The following is a 27,729-nucleotide window of genomic DNA, read 5'->3' as shown; positions in this document are numbered from 1 at the left end:
ATGAGTTGGCATATCAATAAAGTGGTTACGTGTGTGCTCGGTTAGTTAAATGGAAGCCATTCCCACACTTGAACATTTTCCAGCCTCTCGTCTCCCTCTGTGACCCAGTCAGACTTCGACGTGTCTCTCTGCTTCTCGGTACCCCGATGAAATAAAGCCAAATACACCGCTTCGATACGCCTTTCCTTCAATAAGAATAAGTTTAAACTTTATATATATGTATATACACACACAAATATGTAATTATGGCCCATTAAATTAAATTCATGGGGAGGGTGTGGAGAGTGTGCGTGCTGGTCCAATCTCCATATGGCGCTGAGTGCGAATATCCATAATTCCCCCTCCACTCTCTGATTGGAGGAAGCTTCCATGTAAATTTCAGTGGATGGGATGGAACCCCTGGACCCACCCGTGGGCGGGGACTCCGTTGTTTTCAGCCGGTGAAAGAGACCAGCCTGTCTGCAGGTGGGTGGCACCCGTTGACACCTCCGAAGCCAAGACACACATAAAAGGACCCTCGATCTGCGAACGGAACAGTAGGAAGTTTCTGCTGGGGCACGGTGCTGAAGCTTGGAATTACACAACATCAGAAATTGCATGTTCGGCCGCTAAAGATAGAACCCCTTTTACCCCAAAGAGTCTACATGTCTGATTACTAGACATGTTCAGCTTTGTGGATACTCGGACTTTGCTGTTACTTGCAGCAACGTTAGTAGTGGGAAGATGTCAAGCCGAAGATGATGGTAAGTTTTGTTTTTCAGTTCTTGTGTTCTTTTCTTTCGCAGTTGCTTACTAAGTAACATTAAAATAACGAGTAATTTAAAAATTGCCGCCGCGTGCTGAGACTTGAAACATTGCATAAAGTTGAGTAGCGTTGTATTGTTTCTGGCTAGGGGGTAAGGGTTAGGTAATAAAGTTAACCTGTAGCTGGAAGAGTAGTTTAAAATTCTGATACCAGTGTCCGATGCTAAGACGTTGTTACTTGCTGATAATAATTTCTAAGAGAACTTTGGAAATTGCTAACTGGAGCGCATTTCCTTCTATGGAATCATTTTATGGTCCCCAGGGAATGGTTTATAAAACAAAATCTGTCAATTCGTGGTATCAGTTATGATGTTGGGCGGTTACCGTAACATCGCTCTAAGTGGGACGAAGGATTTAGGGACATTCACTATTGTCCAAGACAGTTGTCCGTTCGGAGTGGGTGTGTCTCCTAAGAGCGTGGAAGGTAAATGCTCTGAGGCGAAGCTGGCACAGGTCCGGCTATTCTAGCATACACAAAATAGCATCTTCAGGGCAACGAAGTAGATCATAACGTGATTGAGAAGATGTTTATATGTTCAAAAGGTAAACAGTCCCAATTTAAAAAGGCAAAATCCAGATTCGATCATAAATTGAATTCGTTCTAAATTCATGCATAAATGCTAAATATGTGGTTGGTATAACTTGTTCGAAAAAAACAATGTCTAAAAACTATTCATAAAATATTCGAGTCAATAAAGTAAGTGTGTAGGTGGAAAGATTACATACAATCTCCAGTCCAAACGAAATCCAGATGTTCGCGTGCCACATCCAGGATTTCTCTGCTGGAAGCATTGCTTCAGTAGCGCGGTTCAACATCGCCATCTTCAGTCAAGGCGCAAATTTGCGCCCTTCAAAACTAATCTGCCTCACCTCTTTTCGCCATCCACCCCATCAAACCAACATATAATTATTCCCAAAGCATACGACAATTTAAGATGAAAACGTTTTAAGTCAAATCACATTTAATTGATTGGGACAACTTATTTGATTTGTTGTGCGCCATTTACTGCCGGGAGAGAGAAATGATAAATTGTACGAATGGCAAAACATGAATGGAGCTAAAGCGCCATCTGTTGAATCTTCAATGGCTTTCATTTATATACTTTTATCAAAATATCAGGAATTTTGTTCTACATCTGAAAAATTAAACATCAAGTCGTGTTGCTTGAAAAATTGATTCACAAATATCTCTGAGAGGCGTTGTTAAATGGACGTGTGATTGCTGATTTGTGCTGTAGTGTTTTCTCTTCGAATTAGGAACCTTTTATTTTGCACAAAATTTGGGTACACTAATCCTCTTCTTTCATTAAGTGGTCTGTCTGTTTTGAGATGTAGGTGATGACGTCCAGGTTTCTGTTCCTGTATTTTGTGCATCAACGAACGCCCGGTGCTGTGTCAGTTAGGTTCCCTGTTCATTTTGCAGGTGACACGGGGGGCTGCATGAAGGATGGACAAACATACCAAAATAACGATATCTGGAAACCCGAGCCTTGCCTGATCTGCGTCTGCGACAGTGGCCAGGTCCTGTGCGATGAAATAATCTGCGATGAAAAGACCGACTGCCCTAATGCTGAACTCCCCGACGGAGAGTGTTGCCCTGTCTGCCCCGATCAAGGATGTAAGTGACCTCTGGTTGTTTGATAAGTATAAAAAGCAGTGCCAACTGTTTGACAGTAACACATATACTTACAGACTTAATTGTATCATTATAGGGGCAAAACGGATTAGGGCTGACTAGTAGCGGAAATGAAGCAAAGAAACTAAACTTAATCCATCAATATTGGCATCTTTAAGGGGTTCCCAGTCTTTTTTATGCCATGGAGCCTTGCCATTATCCAAGGGCCCATGGGCCCCAGATTGGGAGCAAGTCGACAGTTTTCTTCTTTGGAAATACTGAGCTAAAAGTTATCGGGATACTAGCAAACTATCACAGCCAATGATTATTTGCGCTAGGAATATCTGTGAACATACGAAATGTTTGGGAACCTTTATAAGTGGCATTAATGTTGTTTTCAGTTTATGTAGTACTTAAACTCGCATGCAAAAGGATAGCAAACAAGAAGTTTAAATTTGGTTAGCTTTGATTGTTGATAACATAAAATATCGAGTTTTATGACGATTTAGGAGTATTTGTTCAAATGGTTTTAGAGATGTTGATGTTTTATTTTGTATGTCTGAAATTACATCACTGTATGATTCAATGATGATGTCAGACTAAACTTAAACCAGGAAGAAATCTCAAACCAATCAAGTTCCAATTCTTGGAACAACCCCTCCATTCCTATAATAACCTGTTAATTCTTATGTAATTGAAATGTTATAAATAGTTCTTGAAGAGCTTATTAATTAAATTAACCTTTCTTTTACAGCAGATGAAGGTGTAATAGTAAGTACATAATTCACTTCTGGATTATCTGAAAGAATTTACTTAAATTCATCTTTATTACATTTCCACACATTGATTTACTCATTGTTATTTTTCAGTATCCTTCTGGCCCAAGGGTTCAGGTAAAGATAAACTTTGTTTATGCACAGAATTCAAAATAAACATTAATTATGAAACTATAATGTAATCTCTTAACATTTAATAAATTATTTGCAAAATTTAATAATAATTGCACTTTTTGTCTAGGGACCTCCTGGCCCCAAGGGAGAGCCTGGTCCTAAGGGTGATAGAGTAAGTAGGTTATTGTTTTCAATAACGTTGCCATTTTCTGTTGCATTAGGATGATTTAAGAACACTGATACAATACATAGAAAATTCTAGTAGAGTGAGTCAAGGAAAATAAAGTAGAATTTTACAATCAGAGCCAAAACTTTTGGGGTGTGATCAGGAAGCATTTATTCACACAAAAAATAGGTAAAATATTATTGAAGATAGGATAATAAAATAATTGAAAACCACACATGATAGACATTTGCCAGGCATCATATTGAGGAATACAGGACCAATGTAGGTAGATTTAAGATACTAGTAATCAATAATCTAATTCAATCTTAGCACAGGCACGAACAGCTAAATAGCTTCCTTCTGTTCATATATTTCTATCAAAGTTATGAAGTTTTAATATACCTATTATGTAGACAATACCACAAAATGGCCACAGACTCGAAACTTGTTGATCATGCCATCTATACTAGATGCCAAATGTTAAAATGGATAAGAAATCTGTGTACTATATTCTATCCATATACAGTCAAAGGATTACCAATTTAGCCTCTGAATGCTTTAGCAAAAATCATAAAAAGGATGGAATGGGTTTATTAGCTGGGAATCCACAAAAGTAACATGAATGAGTGATAAACGGTTTTGCTCAACCAGTAAATTCACCAAAGATGAATTAATGTACATTACATTCTGATCTTTAACTCCAAACATTAAATTTATCTTTCTTTTTTTTTAGGGACTTCCAGGATTACCAGGAAGAGATGGAGTTCCTGGAACTCCCGGCAGAGACGGTCCTCCTGGTCCACCTGGCCCACCTGGAACATCTGGCCTTGGCGGAGTAAGTGACCCTAACTTGGTGATTTTCTGTTTTTTAAAAAAAGAGTGGAACACTTTGGATTATGCTCAATACATTCTACTGATGTCAAGCAGCTAAATCATCTTTGCTCTTTTTCAGAACTTCCTCCCCCAATATGATGGCTTCAGTGAGAAAACATCTGGTGGTATTCCAATGCCTGGACCTATGGTATGAGTTTTTACATTTTATTCCATTCAATGTATTTGAGAGCAAATGCAATATTCAATTTAATTAAATGAGAAAGATATTTCCCTAAATGTTTGCTACAGTTTAACTACTAGTAAACAAGTGTACACACTATGTATATATCCATTGACCATTAGTTAAACTTGTCTCCTTGCATTCATTTATATTGATTTCAATAGATCTGAATGAAGGGAGCTGATTAGAATTGGTGACTGATATTTACATATGTATATGCTTTAAAAAGAAAAACTCTGCTTTCCCCTACATAATGGTGCATGCAACTTTGACCATTCTGAAGTAAAATAATGAATTACTGAGAATTAGAATGTTATTTGAAATGGAAGAAAGTGTAAAATATTAATGAACTCAATAGGAAGATCTGTTGATACTCAAATGCTTTGATTCTTGATTAAATTAAATGAGATTATTGAATAAGTTCTTCAGTAGATGTGATTCTCTTCACAATAGAATGTAAAATACAGCATGTAATTGTAGTGCATAACACGATGTCTTTATTTGTCATAGGGTCCAATGGGTCCCAGAGGAGCTCCTGGCCCCGCTGGTGCACCTGTAAGTACACAAAATAGTAATCTTTTTGAAGTATTGATTGGTATCCAACTGCAGGATGCCTTTGACACTTAGACAAATAGAGGTTTATCCAAAAGTATAAACATTAAGAATGTTGCTATCTACTTGTATGAGATATATATATATATATATATATATATATAAACTACCATTCCATGAGTTTCTATATAACTGAATTATGGAAATGGAGTGTAAAAGTCAGCCTTAGCTTAAGTTAAGCATTGGCAACTAAGGAAGCATACTGTGTGTAGTATTGAAAATAATACTGATTTGGGTATACTAAAAAGGCAATTATTAATAACATATTACTTCTATTGTTACTCTTTAGGGCCCTCAAGGTTTCCAAGGTCACCAAGGCGAGCCTGGTGAACCAGGTGCACCTGTAAGTAATCAATAAAGCAGTTTTGCTTATGAACTTAATTTTCATTTGCAATCAAGCTAAAATTGTTTGGAAACATAGTTATCACTTTACCTCCTGTAAATATTACCTAACAAGTGTATGCATGATGACATCACTACCTGATGCAGGATCTTGGTTGGAAACTTTGATTTACCCCTTTGGCCTCAGCAGGTGCTGCTTCATCTGCTGCTTTTTTCCAGCATTCTGCTTTTGTTATAGATTCCAGCATATTCAGTTTTTTTTTGCCTTTAGTATTAAAGATATTGCAATTTTCCTCTGGCTAACACATAACATCCTTCTATTTTTCTGTTTCAATATTCATAATTAGATATTTTTAACCCCTTAGGGTCCCATGGGTCCACGTGGTCCTCCTGGCCCCCCTGGCAAGAATGGTGATGATGTAAGTAGCCAAGAAGTCAGCAAAAGTACTTAGTACATGTGCGTGTGAACTTCTATTTCTGCATTGAACAAATTGCATAAATAAGTAGAATTTTCAGCAGTAGTGGTGTAGAAATAGAATAAATCTAAAATCTTTTGTTGCTATATTATATTTTGAAGCAATTCTTTATCATTGATACAATAAAATTTAACTCCAATCATTGCACATACTAGATAACACTATTGCTACATCGATATCCATGCTATGCTTCTCTTTGATTTGTTCTGAATATTCAGCTTTAATTTCTACTGCCTTTTTAATGTTGGCTATATTGGTTACTTTCCTCTATAGGGTGAACATGGCAAAGCTGGTCGTCCCGGTGAACGTGGTCCTCCTGGTCCTCAGGTAACAGATTTTCAGTTGATATTCTTTGAACATTATGCAACTTCTTCATCACATGTAATGTGAGTTACTTACTGCCTTGTGATTAATTCCGTGCATGATTTGCAATCTTTTGTTCATTGTAAACATTTGGATTGAAAAAATATTACCTTCCCATTAAAATGCATGAGTTAATACATTATTCAAATGTATTCCTTCCCTGATTTTACCCAATGTTTATTATGTCTTTAGGGTGCTCGTGGTTTCCCTGGAACTCCTGGACTTCCAGGAATCAAAGGACACAGAGTAAGACCATCTTATAGCTTGATCTTTTTTGGTATTTAACGAACAGTACGGAGAAGTACTTGGTTTAGTAAAACATGCAAAATGCATCTGTATAACACTTTGAAGTCAGAATGACAAAATAATTTGTAAGACATTAAGAGTATTGTTTCTCATTACTTTCCCCTTTGTATACAGGGTTTCAATGGCTTGGATGGTGCTAAGGGTGACACTGGTCCAGCTGGCCCTAAGGTAATGTTTTCACTTAGAAGGAAGAGTGATTATTTCAGCACATTTTTCCCTTTCTAATTGAACACTCAATACTTAGTATTGCACTGTAATTATTTAGTCCACTAAATGATTATCATTCCATTCACAACAGGGTGAAACTGGTTCTCCTGGTGAAAATGGAACTCCTGGTCCAATGGTAAGCAAGTTAACATAAATTTGTTAGAATATGAGTGAAATTTAACATTTATTTGAAAAGAATGTCTTATACAAGGGCAGGAAGTGTCTAATACAATGCTGTTAAAAATAATTGGGTACATTAAGTTTTGCCTTATTAATTGAGACGATCATCTACATTCTTCCTATTAAGTAATCTGGATTTCCTTATAAAAGAGGAGACTGTGTTACAGTACACTGACACCTGTGATATTTCTATGGGATTCTTTATTAACTGAGCAACATGATGCACATGGCTAAAACCAGCCATCATGCAATTTTTGGTAAAGTTGTGACCAGTTGAAGCTAAAATGAAAATTAAAAGAATCCGATGGCAATTCAAGGCAACACATTTCAGTTTATCATCTTGATTGAAGGGAGCTATAATCTGTATTGTTTCAAGTCATTAACAGAAGTGTATTTGTATTTATGATATGCAATAAATGGAATAGAAATAACACCATGTTTTACTGTGAACAGGGCCCACGTGGTGCGAATGGAGAGCGAGGTCGCCCTGGCCCTCCTGGCCCTGCTGTAAGTGTACATCACATTTCTAAATGAATCACAAGCCCTTAAGATTTGTCATAATATCTTAACCCCCAATTTAAATGTTATGCATATCTAATCTGAACAGCTTGAAAGAAATATAATAATGAGTCTTTTAATGATTCTAGGGTGCTCGTGGTAACGATGGTGCTGCTGGTGCTGCTGGCCCACCTGTAAGTACTTTTAATTAATCTGACTGATGTTCTTACACTCTCCGCATTTTTATCAGAATGGAATATTAAGCTAAATACTTGTCTTTCAGGGTTCTGTTGGTCCCGCTGGTCCTCCTGGCTTCCCTGGTGCTCCTGGAGCTAAGGTGGGTTTACATGCCACAACTGGAACTTTGAAAGTTGTGTTTTTTGTTTACTAATGTAAGTGAGTCCATTCAAAATTTCACATCAGAAATTATGATTTCTGAACTGAGGGAAGTTAAGAAAAAAGCACTACACATTTAGTACAAAGATCAGGTCAAGACAAATTTAGATTGGATTTGAGATACTGATATTGTAAGTTATTTGCCCTTCGTAGGAAGTGAACCTTGGTAGCTTGTGTTTCATCTCGCTATGAGAACATTGTCATGACTGACTTATTCTTGTCAAAGCAGACTGGGAAATGCCAAAAATTGCTCCATAATTTACTGCTAGTTTTGATAGATTTGATATCTAGGATCAAAGATATCTAGTTGTCCTTACATGACAAGAGTTCTATTGACTCCAAGGATTTCCATTCTATTGTAATCATTAGTTCATTGAAGTCTGGTGGGTGAAATTCATCTTTGGTTACATAGGCTCAGCACTAAATGTACCTTGAACTACTGTAAGCATCCAAATTTCAATTTCATGGACTTCAATGATACTTTTGACACTTCCATCTGAGATGACATTCCAGATGTTAGGAATGGGCAGCATGGAACAATAACAACAAATGTAACTTCTCTATTGGAATAAAGGAGTAAAGTTCTTATGAATATAAGACTCTGGTTTTGGGAATTAGTTCTCTGAATAAAATCAGTGTGCATATGGAGACAGGAGATGTGCTTCATATGTAATGACGATTTGGTCAATGGCTTTTATAGCAAGAACACCTTAGAATTGTATGGAAATATTGGGTTATCACCACGATTAGGTTATCAATAAACTATTATAGTGAACACCTCAATTTGACAACGAACTTCTTTCATTTCTGTGGTTCAAACCACAGCCATGTATGGAAACCTAAACAAATGTCTAAAAATGATCTCCCTGTACCCTCACAGTGATTATTGGAGGTATTTACTTCTGAGAAATATATTGATATCCTTCATACTTTAAAAGAGAAAATCAAAAGCCAAGTGTTAATTGAGTAAAGCTTTTAAACCTGCCAGTGCTGATTTGCTATTGCAACCCTAATAATCAAAAGCCTAGTTAAAATGCCTTTTTTTTTTTTTGGCTTAGGGTGAAGTTGGTCCTGCTGGTGGCCGTGGTGCTGATGGTCCTGCTGGTGCTCGTGGTGAACCTGGTAGTCCTGGACCTGCTGGCCCAGCTGGCCCCGCTGTAAGTATCAGCACTAAAAATCAAATTATTTAACAGTTTAAAAAGTTGTTTACTTTTCTAAAGTACTCATTCACCCAATCTTTGTTTTTACCTTTAGGGCAACCCTGGTACTGATGGCGCTCCTGGTCCCAAAGGTGCAGTTGTGAGTATAAAATTCATTCTGTAAGTTCTCTCTCGAACCAAGTGTCAGTCTAGCAGTTAATTCTGATTATTAGCCCCTGCCAAAAAAAACTCTATTCTGAAGCTATTCTACTCCCAGGTATTTGTCTGAAACTGAACTAGGTTGCCAACTTGGCATCAAAGTTGACTTCACAGGAGGTCCAACCAGTGCTATGTCCTATTTCCACCTATGTAGCATAACCTATCCGTCTTTTCCTCAGCTCTTCTTCTGTTGAAGCTTGCCATTTCTTTGTTATCTCTAGGCTTGAGAGTCCTGATGTATTTCTGGGCAGCATCTGATATTCGATCATCCATAAAGTTAAGGTTATTAAAATCTTTGGCGTCCATGTCCTAATTCACATCCAGTACTATTTCATACATTGACTTGTATTGGCTCTATGAAACTTTCATCCTTGTTTATCAATTCCCTTCATGACCTCCCTGTTATTTCCAGCTCTATAGTCCTGATATCTGTAGTTCTTCCTCTTCCTCATTTCTAATATCAGCTAGTCCACCATTAGAAACCAGACCTTTGGCTATGGAGATACCAAGCTCTGAAATCCAACCCCCCCCCCCAAATAATTTTATTTTTCATTTCTCTTTCCTTTGCTATAGAACTTAACTGATGAATATTTACATAGATTAGCAACAAGAGTTCATAATAATGCACGTTTAAAGCTCACTGGTACATTTTATTAAATTAATGCTTTTCTAAAATGAATTTGCTTCCAGTAATGTCTTGGTGTCATTGACTGATATATTTTTCTCTTTTTTTTTTGTCCTAGGGTGCCCCTGGCATTGCTGGTGCTCCTGGTTTCCCTGGCCCAAGAGGACCAAGTGGCCCACAAGGTGCAGTTGGACCTACTGGCCCTAAGGGTAACAACGTAAGTAACTACTGGATTTATCAAAAATATTTTGCATCATTGTAAGCATTAAGTTATCCAGAGTAATGTGATGGCATTCAAGATCATATTGTTAGTGCTTATGGATCAGGGTTATCCCAGAGATGGCACTTTTCCCAAGATTTCTGATCATTTTGGTATTAAAATCTTCTAATATGATAGTATGACTCGTAGATTAGTATCTAAAGTAGCTTTATAAGCCACATATAATTTAGATTCATCCCCTGTTAATAGAAAAGGAATATGAACAACATTCTTCCTACTAATTATTATTTTAATAGGACAATGCAGTGTTCCATTAGCAAAATATTTTGATAATGACAGGTGCTATTTAATTTGCATACTATTGATCCCATGCATATTGCTGAATGCCCTTTCTAATATCTAATGAGAATGTGGATTATTTGTATCAGTCATATAACTCCAAGTAAATTTTATACAAAGCTTGAAACAACTGTATCACTTTCTTGGAAGTTCTGCTGATTTCCTATGAGGCGCAGAGGTGGAGAGGAGTAAGCCTCTAGAATTTCCGGAATATAGTCAGAATCTAATCATTATCATAAAATGAAGGTGCCTTTGTTTTTGACCTCCCGATAGTTACCATAACTTTGTTTGTACTTTAGGGTGAAGTTGGTGCCCCTGGTTCCAAGGGTGAATCAGGTGCAAAAGGCGAACCTGTAAGTATGCATCTTGTGCTTTATACACAATTAATTTTTAATTGGAAATGTGATTGAATTATAAAACATGAGATATTAGTTGCTCCAGTAGACTGACTATTAATTACATTTTCTATTCTCTAGGGCATTGCTGGTCCCCAAGGTCCACCTGGTCCAGCTGGAGAGGAGGGCAAAAGAGGTGCTCGTGGTGAGCCTGGTGCTCAGGGTGCTCCTGGTAGCCCTGGTGAACGTGTAGGTTGAATATTGGTTTCAACAATAAAATTAGCATCAAATATTTCTCCACTTGTGCATGATCTTGCTTCATTATCTCTTATTCCTTTGCAGGGAGCTCCTGGAAACCGTGGTTTCCCTGGTTCTGAGGGTCTTGTTGGACCCAAGGTATGCAAATTTTGTTAAAACGTTTCTGTTTTGTTCTTTGTTACAAGGACAGTACCATTTATAAGTTTCTCTAAACTCTTCTAATGCCTGTTTTCTCTAGGGCCCTCCCGGTGAACGTGGCAACACTGGCCCTGCTGGGCCCAAAGGTGCCCTTGGTGAAGCTGGAAGACCTGGTGAGCCTGGTCTGCCTGGTACAAGGGTGAGTTTTCTCTAAAGCTACGTTGCAGAACTAATGTATAAATAATGTAGAAGACAACCTAATAGTGTAAGACAAAACCTATGAAAAGCATACTAAGGAAATGATTGAGACAATTTTGTTTCTTAGTGTAAAATATGCATCATTTTCTTAAATTGTAGCTTTTTAAATTACAAAATTAAAGTGTCCCAAACTAAAATTGGAGGAAGATCTAGTTTTACATTTTTTTTCAAACCAAAACCTATTATTTTTATCAAATTAGCTTAATATGCCTGATATAAGCCAATACTGCAAGGAAAAGAAAGCAAAATTCAACTTACTTTTAAAACACCTTAGATTACAAATCAAAATTGATAATATTTACTATTGGCCCTTGAGACTACTTAATATAGAAAGTCACAATGCATTTGCCTCTTTTCTGAAACTTGCAGGTGATTGAAATATATCCCTATTTAATGTATTGTTGGGGGGGGATGGGTGCAGTGTATGAGTAACTTAAATGTAAAGGTGGTATTCTACTGATTCCATTTTTTTTCTGTTCAGTTGATATATAAGACTATGAGACATTCTTCCATTGTTTTTAGTAGCTGCAAATCATTGTCTGAAAAGTAAGGGATGTAATTATAAAGCACTTTTAAAAACCTTTTTGTGTTTTAGGGTCTGACTGGTAGCCCTGGCAGTCCTGGTGCTGATGGCAAGCCTGGTCCTCCCGTATGTATCTTTTTCCCTTGAAAATAATTTTTAAATCTTACTTTAAGCTGATTACTTGTAGTTTGTCATCAAAAATAGAGAGCTGAAATAAAATTAAAAATAAAGACAATGTATATTAAATTTAAGTTCTGTTACTAAATATACGTAGCAAGTATTTCCACAGAAGAAATCTAGGTTTGCATCATTTTCACAGCATCAATGTACAGTATATTCTAACCTAACAGGGTCCAGCTGGTCAAGATGGTCGCCCTGGTCCACCTGGTCCTTCTGGTCCAAGAGGTCAACCTGGTGTGATGGGTTTCCCTGGTCCCAAGGGTGCTGCTGTAAGTATGAAAACTCAAAGATAATATAATGTATAGTTTTCATTCTGAAATGTGTACTGGAATCAATTGGCTAAAGTTTGGCAAAAAACAAATTGTAGCTCATAAGTACAGCTGCAAAGACATGCTCAGTATCTGCTTTCATATAGTCACACCAGCCCCTATTCTAACAGCATTTGGGTGCTGAAACAAGTGTAAAACCTTTACTTCAGAAGACTGTGATCTGTAATTTCTTAATGGCTTATCCCTTCAGAAGTACAGACTGTGTTGCACAGGCATTGAAATATTGAAACCTTAAGTCATAGGAGCAGGATTAGGCCATCAGGTCTGCTCCACCATTCCATCATGGCTGATTTTTTGTCCCTCTTAACCCATGAAGCATCTAGTTTATTAGAAAAAAGTTGTGTTACATGATTAAATATTTACAATCATCTCATTAACATTTTTTCTAATCCTATGTCTTATATAGGGTGAACCAGGCAAAACCGGTGAGAGGGGAATCATTGGTCCTGCTGGTTTAATGGTAAGTATTAGCTGCATATACTGAAAATATTTAGAATTCAACATTCCTACATCAAAACTTTAGGGAGTAACACTTGTAACCACTAGATGTCAAGGACAGATGTAATCAAAGAATTATTTTTTATTTTAGGGTCTTCCTGGCAAAGATGGTGAAGTTGGTGCTCCTGGCCCTGCTGGTCCTGCTGTAAGTCAAATATGAAAAATCTAAGAAAATATATTCAACGTGATAAATGAGGCAACCTCAAATTTAATGTTAGTTGGGGATTGGTTTAGAAAGCATGAAAGGAAAATATTGCCCCTCATCTCTTTGCTTTACAAACATATGGGTTGAAGCAAAAGTTTTCAAACAAATTGTACAGTAACTGTTTATGTTTATATTAGAATTACTTATATTATTATAGAAGATAATATTACAGCTGTAATGCATGTGAAACTGGATATCCAGTTACATTACTCTATAGTTAATAATGCATGCAATAACTAAACTAGCATATGACACAGTCATTATTTGAATCTAACATTTTTTACACAGGGCCCCAGTGGTGAAAGAGGTGAACAAGGACCCCCAGGACCTCCTGGCTTCCAGGTATAAACATTAGTTCATCCCATTATTTTAAGAGGATGTAAGAGTTTTTAAGTGTTTTGGATCAAAGCATTGCATTATGTAATTATTAATACACAATATCCTGATTTAATTTCTTTAGGGTCTCCCTGGTCCTCCTGGTGCTGCTGGTGAACCTGGAAAATCTGGTGAACAGGTTTGTATTGTGACATAATTGTGTATTACAGTAACATTTGAAGAATTATTGTTGGTCAATGTTTGCATTGTCCATGTAAATAATCTTTGATTAATTTAAACTTTATAGAAATATTGACAACTGAGTATTGTTAATCTTTAAGTTTACTTAGCTTTATTCTATATAAGAAACCATTAATTTAACTGGGATGAAATTGATGTTATTAGTTTAATTTGACAGAAATTTGATATCCTTTGTAGAGGGCATGTGTACAAACTCTTGGTTTAAACATTCTAAAATGGCTTCTCTGATTGCCAGAGAATATACACACTTAATGCAAAACTATTAACAGGAGTTTCCCTCTATAGGGTAAACCATAAGAAAATTATAAATACAAAATTTTAAGAATGTGGATTACTGTACAGAGGATGCCAGTTTGAGATTCTTACAGTTTTGTAATGGTGCAATAATGCAATTTGTATTATTTGAATTTAAAAAATATTTGATGTAACAGAATGGATAAGCTGTTTTATGAATGTAGTGCTTTTTTAAAAGTCTAATTACTATTTCTTTACTTTTGTACAATAGGGCTTGCCTGGTGATGTTGGTCCTCCTGGCCTTACTGGTCCAAGAGTAAGTTTATTAAAATGTATCCTTATTACAAAGAAAATCTTGCATTGGATAATTTTACTTCATCCCTTTTTCTGGTTGTTTTTCTCTAATGTTCCAATACTATTTTTATTAGGGTGAGAGAGGCTTTACTGGTGAACGTGGTGCTCCTGGTCCTGCAGGTCCAACAGGTGCTCGTGGTGCTCCTGGTTCTCCCGGCAGTGATGGTCCCAAGGTAAATCTTCACATGTATAAAAGGGAAGGGATTTCCACCAGATATAAGTGGTAGTATTTCCAGATAAATAAGATGATTTGTCATACTTGCCATTCCAGAACTAAATCTACTTGATTTATCATCTGAGTACTCATTTGATTTCCTCTCAGAGCAGATGTTTGTAAGAAAGAACACTATTTGGGATTAAACTATGTAGGGAAGGAGTTCATCTGTGGGTCTTAATTATTTGTGAGCAAAATAACAGGAGGAAATCAATTGGATTGGGGATAGAAAATAATGCATGAAATTAAAAATGAATGAACCAGTGTCTCTCAGCAGCTGAATATGACATAGTCTGCAGAATTCAGGTCAAGGTTTGATTTGCTCTTTAGGTGGTACATGTAGGATGTGGCTTAGGGGGAAATGTAGCCAGGACACCAAATATTGGATTGGGAGGGGTGTGGGAAGAATTGGTGGTGATTGGGGGCGGGGGAAGGAACAGGAACAGCTGACTCTATATTTGAAAGTACAAGTAAAATATGACTATAAAAATTTTAAATCATATTAAGCATAAGATGGAAGCAGCATGAAATGAAGTTCTCTCAACTTAAGGATATTGTGCTATGCATGGCACCTTCTAAAGAATGAAATAAAAGTACACATCTCAATATAAAAGGAATAATTGAGGCACTGATGTTTTTCTTTAGAATATTCTCCAGTTTAGAACATGAATTCAAAATGTGCATAGCATCATAAGGACTACTTCAGTATATCCAGAAATATATTCATTTTAACTTTGAAAGCTTTAGGCTAAATGCAGCCAGTGATGTTATAGTAACAGCTTCTGGTTCCTTTTAGGGTGATACTGGTCCACAAGGTGCTCCTGGTGGCCAAGGTTCACCTGGTCTGCAGGGTATGCCTGGTGAACGTGGTGCTAGTGGACTTCCTGGTGCCAAAGGTGCAAGGGTGAGTTTGCTTACTTTGAATATTCTAACATTTTGTTAAATTTCACCAAGTTATCAATATAATATGGTGTAAATTATGCTCCTGTGCTTAAAAGTAACTATCTTTTGTTCTTTCCTTTGCCCTTCTGTCTCTAATAGGGTGATGCAGGTCCAAAGGGAGCTGATGGTCCTCCAGGTAAAGACGGAATGAGAGTAAGTATTCACATATTCCTTGAATTTATTTTTTTCACTAATGGCAATCATATGCACTTACAGTGCAGGAGGTTTTAAACAAAGCTTTCAGGATAGAGAATGAATGTTATAACTCTGTCTTCATCCTGCACTTTTTCTTTTATTTGGAGATCCAGCACATTTTATTTGGGAGGGAACTGGAACACCTGGGAGAAACCCACGTGATCACAAGGAGAACACATGAACTCCTTAGACAGTGGTGGAATTAAACCTGGTTAACTGGTGCTGTAACGGCATTATGCTAACTGCTGTTCCACTGTGTTACTCTTACTTAGCACACTTTCCTACCTAGATCAATTCATTTAACTTGTTCCATATCTAAGTAAGTTTGTTTGCATTTGCATTCTATCTGCAGTTTACAATGTCAATATAGTCCAAAGTTACTGAAAACTGGGATACTAATTTTAAAATATTATTATTATTATTATTCTTAGGGTATGTCTGGAGCAATTGGACCACCTGGACATGTTGGTGCCCCTGGCGAGAAGGTAATATATTTCAATTCTATTTATCGTTAACTAAATACCTTTCAGAACATTACAGACTTGATATCATATACCATCTATCCTCATTATGGCGTTAGTACTTCACGGGCAATCAATACAGAAAATGACATTACACTTACAGAGAATATATTTCTTTCCAAAATCATTAACAATCAACACAATAATTATCATTCTAATCAAATGACATTCAATAAATGTATATTGTTTGTTGTTAATACTTAAACATCAAATTCAGTTTTTATTATTTTGAACTTATTTTCTATTATGTCTTAACTACATCATTGCATTCATTGATTACAGGGTGAAGCTGGTCCTCCTGGCCCTGCTGGTCCTGCTGGTCCCCGTGGTCAGGCCGTAAGTAGAATTCATTTTATATGGCCATGAACTAGAAATTCGTTCTAGGTTGCTTGCACTAAGTGCATGCCATGGCAGTGATTGTACAGTTCCAAAACTTTGTTCTATTGAAATCAATAGAAACAAATTTTAGAATCTTAGTGTAATGTAAAGCTTCTACTATACTACATGTCGCATCAACTAAATACATATTTTATGTAGTTAAATATGTATAAGGATAATTTGTTTCAAGGCTCCCATCTTGTTGATGGGTTTCGTATGCAATGGGGGGGGGGGAATTGCACACAGAACATGCAAACTTTTAACTACTACAAACCAGTCTTAGAGTTTTACTGCATGAAAACAAGCCCTTTGGCCCAACTCACCATGCCAACCAGGGGCTTACCTGAGCTAGTCCTATTTACCTGCATTTGGCCTATATCTGCCTAAACTTTTCCTCTCTTTGTACTTACCTAAATGTCTTTTCAAAGTTGTAGTTGTAAAGCCCATTCAAAATGTACCACTGTTTTATCCTTGTATTTTAAAATGTAGTGCCTGTTAAGTTTGTTCAGCTTCTAAGTGTTGAAGCTCCTTGAGGACATACATGTAGCTGACCTCCTATTTCTCTCTTTAGGGTGAACGTGGTGAACCCGGTCCTTCTGGCCCTGCTGGTTTTGCTGGTCCTCCTGTAAGTGTTGTCATCCTTTAATATAAAAGTTATAAATAATTAGCAACTGTGGTCTGCACATTAATAAAAGGAACTTAATACATAAAATGGTTTTGACATGGATCTTGTAAGAAAAAGTAACTGTGGCACAGAATTTCATCTGTTTCATCTTTAAAAGAAGAGAATGAGGAGTTTCCCTAATACTGCTCCAGAAAAGTCTTAAAAAAATAATGAAATTCATTAGCACCAATTCTACAGCAGTACTAGTGTATTCCTTCATTTGACTGTGTTCCGGAGCAGCAGACATTCTAGGTTTTGTTACATTATCACCACACTTCCTCACATCTATTGACCTTGAAGTAGCTAGTAAAGGATAACACAACCAGCACTCTTTCAGTTACTCGGTAACATTGGCATGGAAGAAGTGGTTGCTTGAATGATGTGAGACTGCTGGAGAAGAAGGAACAGAGAAACATACAGATGCTCCTGAAGAACAGGCGTCATGTGAGGCAGCTTCCATGTTCATAGGGCACTTGTGGCAAGACGTTACCAGGGAGAAGTTTGTAAGGGCATGAATGTCCTGTATGAGGGTCTTCACTTTTGGGTACTCTGCACTTGCAGCCGAATCTCCCTTCTGGGTGTGAATATAGAAGAAACATTCAGCAAAAATCTCTAAATAGCCAATAGATTTTTCTGATTTTGCTTTTCAGCAATGAACATTAAAATGTCACATGGAATATATTAAGAGATCACCTTGCAAGGATTCTGAAACAAGAGTAATGTGACCCTGATACTGATTTTAATGATGCCACATGTGAGCTTTTCCAAACATCACATATGAAATGAAGGGTAATCCTATATAGGCACAGTTCCTCCTGGAAGTTTTCATTGGGGGGGTGGGGGGGCATGAAGCCTTCGTGGAGTCGGTGTCCTATGCAACCCCTTTTGTCAGATGTATTTCTTTTTACTCAATTGGCATCTGAAACCTTCCTGAGGGTATGGAGATCAAGATCCTAACTTGGGTCAGTCTCCATGAGGCTTGTTTTACAGAGAGCTGTGCAGAATTGTGACCACAGGAGAAATGTGTATGCCCAGTTAAAGCAGCTTCAGATTGAGTCTTTAGTTATTAAAAGCTGGTACTTCTAGAAGTAAAAAGACCAGAAACCTATTTTGAGTATTATACTATTGAACTCACTTGAGCAAAGTGAAATCCAAGAAAACTGCTAGAGAACAAGAAAGGTTCAGACCAAACAAGTCTATAGCATATTAGTCACTGGCATTAACTCATGAAGAAATATGTATAAAATTGGTGAACGCTGCTGGTTTTCTTGTTATAATGCAGATGAGTTCTAGGTGCTTATGCTTAAATAAATATCAGCTTATACGAAAGTAATATTGGTATTAAAGCTTCTATTTAGTGCAACAGATGTCACATAATTTATTAAATATTACCTTGGCCTCCTAAGAGCATTGTGACTAAAATAGTAGAATTTACTCAAGAATTACTCTTTAAATAAAAATAATGATAAGCAATCAGTTATAAAGTAATCATTGCTTATTGACTTTTTTCTGTTAATCATTACAGGGTGCTGATGGTCAACCTGGTGCTAAAGGTGAAGCTGGTGACACTGGTGCAAAGGGTGATCCTGGTCCTCCAGGTCCTTCTGGTGCAGTCGGCGTTGCTGGGCCACCTGTAAGTAAACATTCCAGAAACACAAGTATGCTCAAGTCAAAACTCGGTGCTTAAAAAGGAAGTCTGCTTTCCTTTAGTCTTCATACATGTCTTTATCTGATACAAATCCATCTTTCTCTTTCTACTTCCTCAGGGTCCTACCGGTCCTGCTGGGCCTAAAGGTGCTCGCGGTGCTCCAGGTCCACCTGTGAGTTTGTATTTTGAACTATTTAACTTTAAATACTAGAATCCTGACCAGTATCACAGAATCAAGGCTCCACTGATGCTGATGCTTTCATTTTCAAATTCTAGTAGACTGCCTTGAATCAAGCCCCTGGCCATGTAGTACTAAGTTCAGTTCCTTTACCTTGGCCACAGAAAAAGAGGTAGAAATTCGGTCCAGAAATTCATACCTGTTGATTTGTATAAAATATGCTATTTAGTAGCAAAAATGTGTTCTTTTTCACCACTATAATTTAATACAATTGACATCAAGTAGAATGTCTCATACTATCAAACAGTTTAAAAATATACTTGCCAATTGGTCATTAGTATTATATTCAAGTGATGATCCATAAAGCATAAAACTTTGTAGATCTTTGGAAGCGTTGATAAAAGCATCTGTTCAGTTTAATGCAGTTTTGGTAAACATCAAATAGAAGCTGGAGTAGGCCATTCTAGCTCCTGTGCTTGATCTGCCCACCAATAACATCATGGCTAAATTTTTATATCAATTTTACTTTCCTGTCCTCACCCCATATCCCTTTAATCCCTCAATATCTAAAAATCTGTGTTTTCACAAATGAGGATAAATTCTGTGATACAGTCATGATATTTGTAAATAAAAATACAATCAGATGAATTGCAAATTTGAATACATATTCAAAATAACCATGTGAATAATCCTAATTATGATTTGCTTTATCTTAGGGTGCTACTGGCTTCCCTGGTGCTGCTGGCAGAGTTGGTCCACCTGGTCCTAGTGTAAGTACAGTTATTGGATGTGACTTTTAACATGGTAATTTATTTTCAAATCAATGTGATATTTATAAAGCAAAGTACAATTGTGGTATTTATTTAGTAACAAAAGCATACCAAATATAATCTTTATAAAATATTAACAAGATTAATTGGCAATTGTGTGAAATTTTCTGAACTGTTTATTTGCTTTCATTTCATTAAGTTACAAACTGAGACACAAGTATTTTAGCTGTTGTCTTCATCTGTAGGGAAATGCTGGCCCTCCTGGTCCACCTGGCCCTTCTGGAAAAGAAGGTCCTAAAGGTCTGCGAGGTGAGACTGGTCCTGCTGGTCGTCCTGGTGAGCCTGGTGCTGCTGGTCCTCCTGGCCCTGCTGGCGAGAAGGGTTCTCCTGGTGCTGATGGTCCTTCTGTAAGTGGTTTAAATCACTCTGCTCCTGGTGAAGGCTTTCTGCACTTTTTTTTTCCTTTGACCAGTCACTTGAAAAATTTCTGCCATAATTAACATTTGAAGAAACAAATTAGTATAAGCATTCAAAGTAGCAAGCAATAAAGGAGAAATTCCTTGTTCATTGGTACAAAATAGAATGTAGTTGAATGCTACTTATGGTATTCAAGGAAGCATTTACAAAGGGATACCAATTTGCTGCCATCCGTTAAATTTCATCTTGCATTGTCAAAATCCAAAGCTTTTAATCCCTTAAAACTATAACTTGATGCAAATATTGGAATGGTGAATTGTAGTGGGTACATATCCTTCATGTGTTATTTAATGCAAAATGAACAAAAAAATGATTCAGACAATAAAATGATTGACTTGCATTTAATGACATCAAAAGCCAATTACTTGGGTGAATTATAATATATTAAAAATTAAGCCAGTATTTCAGTTGTTATTAACCTTCTCCAATTAATTGTTTCTCTCCTAGGGAGCAGCTGGTCCTCCCGGACCTCAGGGTATTGCCGGTGTCCGTGGTGTTGTTGGCATTGCAGGACCCAGAGGTGAACGCGGTCCCATGGGTCTCCAAGGTCAAAGTGTGAGTTGTAGTTTTTTTTTTGTTTTTGTGAAGTTCTTCATGTAGGTTATAGTCTTTGCAATAAGCTACATCTCAAATAAAAATTTGAACAACCTAATCATTTACTACTTGGTGGAATCAGCAGTAAATATATGACTATCAGAATATCTATAAAAGATATTTGCTGCTGATTTTACTTTTAAGTTAGGGTTTCCTCCTGATTATAAATATATTTGATATTAATTTGCTTTACAATACTATCTGTCATATTTCAACAGTATATTTTCTTTTACATCTTTTAACCAATGTTTTTATGTGCATTGAACAGAACTGTTTTCTCTATTTGATACATAGGGTGAACCCGGAAAACAAGGTCCAGTTGGTGCAACTGGTGAGCGTGGTCCTCCTGGCCCAATGGGTCCACCTGGTTTAGCTGGCCCACCTGGTGAATCTGGACGTGAGGTATGAATGTAACCAGATTAGAGCACCTGAGGGGTTGATTTCATTTGTTTCCAAAGTGCAATAATCAAACATTCTTGCATGTTAACAAGTCCTGCGTTTTTTTTAATGGTCTTTTTTTTTCTTTGCACCCACACTTTTTTAAAAAATCTGATTTAAAATAGGATTATCCATAATTTTTCTTTGTATTAAATCAAGTGTCTTGTGTGTCTGCCAAATTGAACTATTTGGATAAATACATAATTAAATAGTAAATCAAAATATTTTCAACAAATCAATTATAAAATCAGTTACTTGGCTACTTCTAGGAATGCAGTTGCTTAAAGATCTTAGTTGGAGTACATACTGAATTTGCATTTCCACCTCTACCTGCAATTTCCACAAAAGGGTTGAGAGAGTGTGTTATATTCACTTTTTAGGTGATGTGAAAAGTGCAGCTATAATATCAGATAAATATGCCTGCACATCACTTCCATAACTTGTGCATCTTTAAAGTGGGAAGTATTTTCACTTCCACTGGACACTAAATGTCTGTAGTGTCAATCGGATTTTGGGACAATCTCATTCTGAATCATAGAGCCCTGTGTCAAGCGATTCTCACTTTTTCAGTCTGGCATTCTGATTCAGTTTGTAAAGTAAATAGACAATAGACAATAGGTGCAGAAGTAGACCATTTGGCCCTTCGAGTCTGCACCACCATTCTGAGATCATGGCTGATCATCTACTATCAATACCCGGTTCCTGCCTTGTCCCCATAACCCTTGATTCCCCTATCCATAAGATACCTATCTAGCTCCTTCTTGAATGCATCTTAATACTGTTGGTGAAAGAGATAAAGGTGATGTTTTAATATCAAAATGTTAGGTTTTTAAATTTTTTTTAATACTTATCTCTTACAGGGTGCTCCTGGAGCTGAAGGTGCCCCAGGCCGTGATGGTGCACCTGGTCCCAAGGTTCGTAGTTCATCTCTGTTTCAAGCTCCTAAACATTGTTAATATGAGCAGTTAATTATTTTTGAATAATGATTAAAAACTAATATTATATTTACTTTTAGGGTGATCGTGGTGAAGCTGGTGTAGCCGGTGCTCCTGGTGCTCCCGGTGCTCCTGGTGCTCCTGGCCCAGTTGGTCCTGCTGGGAAGAATGGCGATCGTGGTGAACCTGTAATTATAACTCTTTTTATCCATTCTACAATTTCAGCTTCAAAATGATAAACATTTTTCACTTAACATTATTAATCAAAACCCAATCATTTGAAATGTATTGTTTTAAAATGATGTATTGATCTGAAAATTATATTTGCATTTTGCTTTATTTTACAGGGTCCTGCTGGCCCTGCTGGTCCTGCTGGTCCAATGGGTCCTCGTGGTCCAGTTGTAAGTAGCATTGCTTTTTAATGTTATCTTACAAAATGTTCACATTTACTCCATAGAGCTAAACTTGTCCGCACCACCAATGATAATTCTTAGCAAACAAATTTACAAGTGAATTTGTAATAATTTACACCTATTTGTATTCTTAATTAATGAAAAGACAACAATTAGTTATAACAATGTGTAATTAACTTTATGGAAAAGGTTTAAGCTTAATATTTAAACAAAAAGTGTAGGACATATTAACCCAACTCAAGCTGGACTTTCTATTACTAGGTTTCTGGAATTGTGAACAATGAAATACCAGATATCAGAAACTAACTGGATTTTCTTTACAAACAGGGTGCAATTGGCCCACGTGGTGACAGAGGTGAAACTGGTGAGGCTGGTGCAAGAGGTATTAAGGGCCACAGAGGTTTCCCAGGTATTCAAGGTCTGCCTGGTCCTCCTGTAAGTTATCCATTTTCATGAGAAATTACTTATTCTAATTCCTCAAATAATTAGTTTTGTCTAATATTATTACCATGTTTAAATATTTTACTTTGCCAAACAGGGTCCTCCTGGTGAACAAGGTCCTGCTGGCCCCTCTGGTGCTGCTGGTCCACGTGTAAGTATCTCTTTCCTTGCAGAAAGAGATGTCTATTTTTTAGCTACAATAATTTTTATAACAAAAACAGTTTTAAATAAATCTTCATTTAATAAAATCAAATATCTAAAATGAAAACATTAAATTTTGGATTGCAGATCCTTCCTAACTTTAATATTAGGGATAATTTGACAAAATGATGACAGATTTCATTAATAATTACTTTTCCTTTCTTCTAGGGTCCTGCTGGCCCACCTGGTTCTTCTGGTAAAGATGGTGCTAGTGGTTTGCCTGGTCCAATTGGTCCACCTGGTCCTCGTGGTCGTACTGGTGAAGTTGGCCCTGTTGTAAGTAATAACTCAGCTGATGCCATTACAATTGATTAGGAACTTGATTTTCTTCAAGGGATGTTTTCTTAATTAAACTTTAACCACCTTGTAGGGCCCACCTGGACCTCCTGGTACTCCTGGCCCCCCTGGTCCAGCTCATGGAGGATTTGACTTCCAGTACCTGGCACCATCACCAGAGAAAGGTGCAGATCCTCTCCGTTACTTCAGGGCAGATGATGCTGGTGCTGTTGCAGACCGTGATATCCAAGTTGACACCACTCTGAAATCCCTCACCCAGCAAATTGAGAGCATCCGCAGCCCAGAGGGTACTAGAAAGAACCCAGCCCGTACTTGCCGTGACCTGAAGATGTGCCACCCAGACTGGAAGAGCGGTAAGCTAAAATCTGAACCTCATCGAGACTCTTCACAACCATCCACAGAGTAAACTTGCATGTAGGGATTATCACACACAAGGCAAATGATTGAAATGCTGTGATTGAAAATACAATGTAATAAGGAATAATTGCTGTAAGTAAAATACAACTGCAAATAGCATTTCTACTTAGGTTTGAATTAACTTTTAGCTTTGTCAGGGTATTATAAAGCTCCATAACATCTGAAGCTGATTGGGTAAATTATAAGTGGAACATTAAACACATTCGACACTCTTCAACAGATAATTACTGGATTGATCCAAACCAAGGCTGCTCTCTGGATGCCATCCGCGTATTCTGTAACATGGAAACTGGTGAGACATGTGTCTATCCAAGCCCACAGTCCATCCCACAAAAGAACTGGTACACAACCAAGAATCCAAAAGAGAAGAAGCACGTCTGGTTTGGCGAGAACATGGAGGGTGGCTTCCAGGTATCAACAAATGTTTTGTTTTTGTATTTATACAATTTATTATTCATTAAATGTGTCTGATTTTGTTTTGTGATGAGATGGTAAATTGAAATAGATGTATTTAATAAAAATGATTTATCAGTTTATTAAGTGACTTTGAAGCATCTTAATGCTTGGAAGTATGCTTCAATGTCACACAAGCTTTTTTAAATTAATAACTTTAATTTTCATTTTAAGAAAACTCCATTCTTTCTCATTTTAGTTTGGCTATGGTGGTGATGATGGTGTTCTTGCCAGCGATGTTGCAATCCAGATTACCTTCCTGCGCTTAATGTCATCTGAGGCAACACAGAACATCACGTACCACTGTAAGAACAGCATTGCCTACATGGATGAGGAAACTGGTAATCTGAAGAAGGCCGTATTCTTCCAAGGATCCAATGAAAATGAAATCAGAGCAGAAGGCGACAGTCGATTGGCGTACAGAGTTACTGAGGATGGTTGCACGGTGAGTTTGTCAATACCATTAACAGGACCTTAAGGGCTATAGGTTATTAATAATGGCACCTGTAGCAGAAATGAGAACTAGTTTAGTTATCAGGAAACTTGTTCCCAATGTTTTAAATTTAATGAAATTAACTTTAAATTACTGAAGGAATACCTATGATTCATTTACTGGGGAGCACCTTACCATAATATCTTGTGGGGCGGGTTTTGACTTCCACCATCTGGGGATTAATCAAGTGGGATGAAAAGCATGCAAGTTAAGTAGAATAAACTCCACCCCCTCCCACGTCTTCTACAGGATCCCTAGGCTGAAAATACATTGAACAAGATACAGTAGTTAAGTTTCATTATTAATGATTCTTGGTTTTCCTTTAACTCAACAGAGACATACTGGCAAATGGGGCAGAACAGTCTTCGAATACAAATCAATGAGAACAACACGACTGCCGATTATTGACATTGCACCTATGGACGTTGGTGGCGCTGATCAAGAATTTGGTGTTGACATTGGCCCAGTCTGCTTCTTGTAAAACGGACTTGAAATTTACTTGCAGTCATCTCTAAACTTTCTATGCATTGAATTCTAATTCATTCGACAGCCACGGTCCACTTGCTTAAACTTCGGGCCTGAAGACGGGTGGGGCAACTACAAGGACACTTTTAAGTTCTGTTTCTATGGCAACAGGAAAAAAGTACTTGTCAGGTGTAAACTTCCCCTTGGAGTTCAGAGATCACTGCAGGTGACATTTTGCCATATACCACTGCAGAGAAAAACTGAAAGATTGTATGTACCATTTTCAGGTGGCAAAATAAATTTGAAAAAATGTCAAAAGTTTGTTATTGTCCTTCTACATGTGGCAAGAAACCATCAAATTCTGTTCTTTCCTATGTTGTAGTGCAGAAGATACAAATCCTCAATATAAAACTTGTAGGGCTACCTCACACAAATGTTACCTAAAGTATCAACAAGCCAGTGAATCAAAAAGAAATGCTGGGATAGGTTACACAGCTTTAAGACAAAAATATCAAAATGAAAGGTGCTATTTAAGCTTAGGTTCTTTCAGTCCTTCAGCACATCAAGGAAAGCTTGAAGAACCTTTGACTGGTGCTATGATACATTACTCACTGTCAAGGAATACAGTGAACTTCTTTTTCCAAATGAGGTGCTATTTATAAGTGTCTGTCTATACCCTAGGAGAAGGCTTTTATGTGCAAACAAAACATGGTAAACTGCCTGTCTTTTTCAAATTTAAGCATGTGGATCCCTCTCTCCCTTGCCATTCCTGTTTCATCTCAATGCCCTTTTCATGCTTTTTTAGCAACACACCTTTTTTTCTACTTAAGAGATGAAAAAGAGGCAGACATTTCTGGGGCGAGTACATGGATATGTACCTATTTTGTATATGTATAATAATTGAGATGTTTTTAATTATTTTGAATGCTGAAATAAAGCATGTTAAATGATCTAAGAAATACTGGTGAATATGTATTCTTCACACATTAATTGATTCACATCAATCGATTACTATTTTTAAAATCAGTCATTCAGTTCATCTGGAAAAGGCCTTTTTTACATTGTTTAAACAACATTATTGAAAGCTCTGGCAGTTTTTAGAACATTGAAACAGGAACTTTTGAAAAGCTTCACTCCAGGAATGGCATTTATTTAAATCATTTAAAACTTTACTTAGTCTTTGAGTTCTAAATAGCACAGAAAGGAAATGGCAGTGCTCGCTTAGTAAGAAATCAGGAAATGTTAACATTCAAAATAAAATCCATTCAAAGAGAATAAAAAATTATCCATGAACATAAACTTCATCATCTTTGTGGATGTAGGATGTCAAAAATTTCTTAAATATGTTTGTCTTTTGTTTCCCACAGATGTAAAAACACCTAAAAGGAGGCTGTCCTACTGCTACCATATTGCTTCTATGCAAGATTTATTAAAATCATAGCAGCCTTTTCATACTATCCTAAAACTAAAAGCTTTATTTTCACTTGATGCTTATTTTAAATGGATTGTGATATGAAAAATGCAACATTATGTCCACATAACCTATGCCATCTTTTTAATTGACTACAATCTTTTTCCCTTTCATTTCTTTAGTGCTTTAACTGTCACAACACAGTGGTATACTGAATAAGAGATATCAACAATCCTCTGTTAATTACTTGCTACAATTTTACACTATGTAAAATTATAGATCCCAAAAGGCTTCAGACTGAAAGATACTGTAACAAATTAAGATTCAGTCCTCCAACTCTAACTAGTAACTTCTGCTCAGCCGTTCCGAATGCAGCCATTTCTTCCTGTCAGCTAAAAGCCAAATGTTATTTTTTTCCCATCATTTTTTTTATCTTTCTTCTTTTGCAGATCTGTGGAAAGTAAGCACACTTCTTACCTATTAATACCGCTTGCATTACCACAGCACTGAATGTTATTATTTCATCTTTTGCCCCAATCCCTCTGCACAGGAAATTAGTAAAATCTTTGAGTGATAAGTGATAGAGAAAATGGCTTATTCTTGGAATGGAAATAGTAACATTTTTCTTAAACTTGAAATATTGCAGCTTGTTGTTTCAGAGACAGAAACTAATACCTGTTCTAACACTGTAAGAGTATAATACCTAATGATAGATTAACAAATACAGAAGGGCTTGTTATATTTTAGGTAAAACAATCAATTTTAGCATCAGTTCACTGGATTTACAGGCAATCCTTGCAAATCATTTCACAAATCCATATTTGTCTTGGATACATTGTGTACCT

General features: G+C 36.9%; 1 protein-coding gene across 2 annotated transcripts; it reads left to right on the top strand.

The window, feature by feature from the left end:
• The first annotated feature begins 437 nt into the window (after positions 1-437).
• Positions 438-25,791, top strand: LOC140191448 (uncharacterized). Of its 2 annotated transcripts, XM_072248866.1 has the most exons (53): positions 438-743; positions 2,228-2,422; positions 3,174-3,190; positions 3,289-3,312; positions 3,437-3,481; positions 4,209-4,310; positions 4,428-4,496; positions 5,040-5,084; positions 5,431-5,484; positions 5,849-5,902; positions 6,233-6,286; positions 6,515-6,568; positions 6,743-6,796; positions 6,927-6,971; positions 7,469-7,522; positions 7,663-7,707; positions 7,797-7,850; positions 8,968-9,066; positions 9,164-9,208; positions 10,011-10,109; positions 10,751-10,804; positions 10,928-11,035; positions 11,129-11,182; positions 11,283-11,381; positions 12,036-12,089; positions 12,314-12,412; positions 12,879-12,932; positions 13,062-13,115; positions 13,464-13,517; positions 13,636-13,689; positions 14,257-14,301; positions 14,414-14,512; positions 15,350-15,457; positions 15,595-15,648; positions 16,122-16,175; positions 16,494-16,547; positions 17,161-17,214; positions 18,779-18,886; positions 19,020-19,073; positions 19,796-19,849; positions 20,095-20,256; positions 20,774-20,881; positions 21,215-21,322; positions 22,219-22,272; positions 22,374-22,481; positions 22,641-22,694; positions 23,034-23,141; positions 23,245-23,298; positions 23,517-23,624; positions 23,719-23,998; positions 24,283-24,473; positions 24,715-24,960; positions 25,343-25,791. In XM_072248866.1, the coding sequence occupies exons 1-53, from the start codon at positions 662-664 to the stop codon at positions 25,487-25,489; spliced, it is 4,386 nt and encodes a 1,461-aa protein (XP_072104967.1). In that variant the 5' UTR covers positions 438-661; the 3' UTR covers positions 25,490-25,791. The 2 variants fall into 2 exon arrangements, with proteins under 2 accessions (XP_072104967.1, XP_072104969.1); XM_072248868.1 differs by lacking the exons at positions 7,663-7,707; positions 7,797-7,850 and having other exon boundaries at positions 439-743; positions 7,469-7,523; positions 9,014-9,066.
• Positions 25,792-27,729: the final 1,938 nt, after the last annotated feature.

The sequence above is a fragment of the Mobula birostris genome, chromosome X (assembly GCF_030028105.1).
Source record: "Mobula birostris isolate sMobBir1 chromosome X, sMobBir1.hap1, whole genome shotgun sequence".
NCBI classification, from domain to species: domain Eukaryota; kingdom Metazoa; phylum Chordata; class Chondrichthyes; order Myliobatiformes; family Myliobatidae; genus Mobula; species Mobula birostris.
This window is presented reverse-complemented; position numbering and strand designations above follow the sequence as displayed.

Excerpts from the sequence above, each read along its gene's own strand:
- LOC140191448 (XM_072248866.1), top strand. The coding sequence starts at position 662 with ATGTTCAGCTTTGTGGATACTCGGACTTTGCTGTTACTTGCAGCAACG. Across the intron at positions 7,708-7,796 it reads CTGGTGCTGCTGGCCCACCT|GGTTCTGTTGGTCCCGCTGG; the intron begins GTAAGTACTTTT and ends CTTGTCTTTCAG. Across the intron at positions 16,548-17,160 it reads CTGGTCCCCGTGGTCAGGCC|GGTGAACGTGGTGAACCCGG; the intron begins GTAAGTAGAATT and ends TTCTCTCTTTAG.